The sequence below is a fragment of the Sinocyclocheilus grahami genome, unplaced genomic scaffold, assembly GCF_001515645.1.
Source record: "Sinocyclocheilus grahami isolate Dianchi unplaced genomic scaffold, SAMN03320097.WGS_v1.1 scaffold310.1, whole genome shotgun sequence".
NCBI lineage: Eukaryota > Metazoa > Chordata > Actinopteri > Cypriniformes > Cyprinidae > Sinocyclocheilus > Sinocyclocheilus grahami.
This window is the reverse complement of record NW_015505489.1, coordinates 652,052-655,238: the sequence shown is the minus strand read 5'-3', so window position 1 is coordinate 655,238 and position 3,187 is coordinate 652,052. Positions and strand designations below refer to the sequence as shown.

The following is a 3,187-nucleotide window of genomic DNA, read 5'->3' as shown; positions in this document are numbered from 1 at the left end:
CTGTGGGTGTTCTTAGCCCGGGCTTCACAGTGTGCTGTCCTCGAAACAATCTTTCGAAACATGGAGAGAAAAATAGAAAGTCAACAACAAAATAGACTGGAGCTGGGACTGAAGATGACAGCAGTTCTAAAGATTCTAGTTTGTTGTTCTAGCTCATGATAGACTGCGACCCACAGCGGAGTTCCCAGCAGAGGGTTTAGTGGTTATTAATCACTGAACTCAACAGACTCCTCTTTAAAAGTCCTGCAGAGTTTAGCTCCAACTTGCCTCAACACACCTGCCTTCAAGTTTCTAGTATGCCTAGTAAGAGCTTGATTAGCTGGTTAAGGTGTGTTTAATTGGGGTTGGAGCTAAACTCTTCAGGACACCGGCCCTCCAGGACCGAGTTTGGGCACCCCTGGTCTATGACATACATTTGCTTGGCAAATTTATCTTATTGTGTTCTACAAAAGTATATAAAAATAAAAACAAACTTTTAAAATGTACAATTTTAAAAGTTCAAATTAAAATGTGCATCAGCATACAAATAATATTGTTTTGGTACAACAATAGGGTGAGTAAATAACCCAATTTCATTTTTGAGATTAACTATTCCTTGTTGGAGTGAAGGGACATGTCACTTCTTGGAATGGCCAGTAGAGAGCATTGCAGGTTATATTTTGTAAGAGGAAGAAACTAAAAAAAAACTAAATTACACAAAAAAGAGGCCAAATGCATTACGCATTAGAGTTCTTTGCACAAGAAAATGAGCACATAAGAAAAATAAGACAAGTGGCTAAATATTTTAGTGATTACCGCTGAAAATGATCGAAAGCATGAATTTAACGGCATTGTCTTTTCACAGTACTGAAACCACCAATCGGCTGTCCACATCTCACAGGACATTCTAGAATCAAATCTGCTTGATTTATGAAAGCAACAATTGCTATAGCTTGCTTGTTCCTGGTTCATGAGTGCAAAATGAAATCAAACGTCATTTACGAGTGTTCCGCTGGTCTTCCCAAATCATTATCTGCACGATTAAGACCGCGGATCCTGAAGACTCCCTCTGGATGATTGTCCTGAGAACCTGCTCTGGCCACGGTCGAGTGTGCAGGTGGCTGAGAGGTTCTTCAGCAGCTAATACACAAGCTTTATTTCCTTTATTTCTTGCTGGTCCTGTTTGTGTTTGTTGTTTTGATTTTCTCTCCTTGATAGCGAGCTGCTCTCGCAGTGTGCTTTTTCTCCAGCCCAGCAGCACAGCATTACACCACAGCAAACGACGTCTGAGTGTTTGTCTTTAGGCGGAATCAGGCAAACGGAGGTCATAAGGCCACAGTGGTGCAGGGGTGTTTAAGTTTGCAAGGCAGAACTCCTCTGTTCAGCACGTAAAACTCCACCAGCTGGATCAGGTCCGTGAATTTGGTGGCGCCGTCATCAAGGCTCAAGAACATTTGACCGTCTTCTTCACACTGAAAAAAAGGAAGATTAGTCAAGTGATTTACATAAACCATTTTATATGTGCTGAAAACTTTTTATGCATTCTCAAATGTGTCAGGCTGCAACTTCATTTCATGCAATTTAAATACACATAGTATTGTAAAACCGTCAGCTTCTACGGTGAGTTTTCTCTACTGGCAGAGCTACGGTTTGAAAAGATTCGTGCTGAGCATGTTAATTGAAGTCATGCTGACATGCTTATAGCAAGATAGTTTTATATGTGCTGAAAACTTTTTATGCATTCTCAAATGTGTCAGGCTGCAACTTCATTTCATGCAATTTAAATACACATAGTATTCTAAACCGTCAGCTTCTACGGTGAGTTTTCTCTACTGGCAGAGCTACGGTTTGAAAAGATTCGTGCTGAGCATGTTAATTGAAGTCATGCTGACATGCTTATAGCAAGATACCTGATTAATAACACAATTTAAAAGCTCAACCTTTTGAAGTTTAACTCTATCGCCCTCCTGGAGTATTGAGGTTTGTTACAGGCACAGCAAAGCAAGAATGCTTGTTATGCACAGCATGCTGTGCACTTGCAATGCATTGATCGAGCATTTGCATCTGCACTCTTATGTGGAGGAGGTTTCTTGTCTTTCACACTCATTCTCAGCAAGTTAAAGGTGGTATTCAATAAATCTAATGCATACTTGGAATACATGAGAGTATTTTAAGGAATGCCAAATGTGCATCAGCATACACAGTGAATATGCTATATGTGTTCTGAGTGCAAGAAAATTATAAAATCTCACCGGTAAAATCTGGAAATGTTTGATTTTCTGGTGGTGACACAGTGTGAGTACAAACGCCTTAGGATTGCTCTGGCTATCCCTCAAGAGAAACATTCTGTTGCACAAAAGACAATTAAGTGTAAGTATATACTGCATAGTTAGGACAGAGAATCATCCAGAATGTTGTTGAGAATAACTAATGAGCTATGATATGTACCCATCCACTCTGCCCTGCTGATGGATCATCTTGTGGGACTCCTCCCGTGAAATACGACCGTGAAACCAAAGCTGAGTTCTGTGGATAACTGGATCAGAGGAGATACAAAATGCCTTTAAAGAAAAGATGCCATTGAATGTGCACAGTATTCCATTGAAAACTGCTCACTTGTCTTAAAGGCAAAAATCTTTCCTTTTTGCCTTGCCATCTCAGGAATAATTTGCATTTTAAAGTATATTAAATTGGGTAACACTTTAAATTATAAACATCATTCACAATTTTACTGTATTTTTGATCAAATAAATTTAACCTTGGTGATAATAGGAGACTTCTTTCATAAACATGATAAAGCATGATTAACTATTAATTGCTAGTGTAAATGCATGTCATAATAATGATAATAATCAACAAAATACATTAATTAAACACTAGAAAGTACCTCCGCTTAATGATGAGGGGTGTAAAGGGCTGGGGCTTCCTAGGATATTCATACGCTTACCTCTCTTCTGAAAAAAGACAGGGAGACATAAGCCACACAATCAACTTTGACATGTCTACATCATGCTAATTTGACTACAAGTTTAAACAGTAATTCAAGCATGTTACTGAAAAAAAATACAGTTATTTTTATTAATGTAAAATCTTGCACTAGATCATTTTATCTGTGTTGCCCGGGTAAACACTGCTTAGAAACATGATTCTTCTGTAATTCATCTAGATCATCATAGAATGTCTGGTGTATATATATATATATATATAT

The 3,187-nt window shown here is 38.3% G+C and overlaps 1 protein-coding gene across 3 annotated transcripts in view; it reads right to left on the bottom strand.

Moving 5' to 3' along the window:
- Window positions 1-376: 376 nt before the first annotated feature.
- Window positions 377-3,187, bottom strand: part of LOC107601668 (growth factor receptor-bound protein 10-like) — a 108,159-nt gene continuing 105,348 nt past the window's right edge. For all 3 annotated transcript variants that reach the window (XM_016293924.1, XM_016293923.1, XM_016293922.1), the window contains 4 exons: window positions 2,867-2,933; window positions 2,428-2,515; window positions 2,232-2,325; window positions 377-1,451 (listed from right to left, as the gene is read on the bottom strand). In XM_016293924.1, coding sequence (XP_016149410.1) covers window positions 1,305-1,451; window positions 2,232-2,325; window positions 2,428-2,515; window positions 2,867-2,933 — 396 coding nt within the window. In that variant the 3' untranslated portion in view covers window positions 377-1,304. The remainder of the gene's footprint in view (window positions 1,452-2,231; window positions 2,326-2,427; window positions 2,516-2,866; window positions 2,934-3,187) is intronic.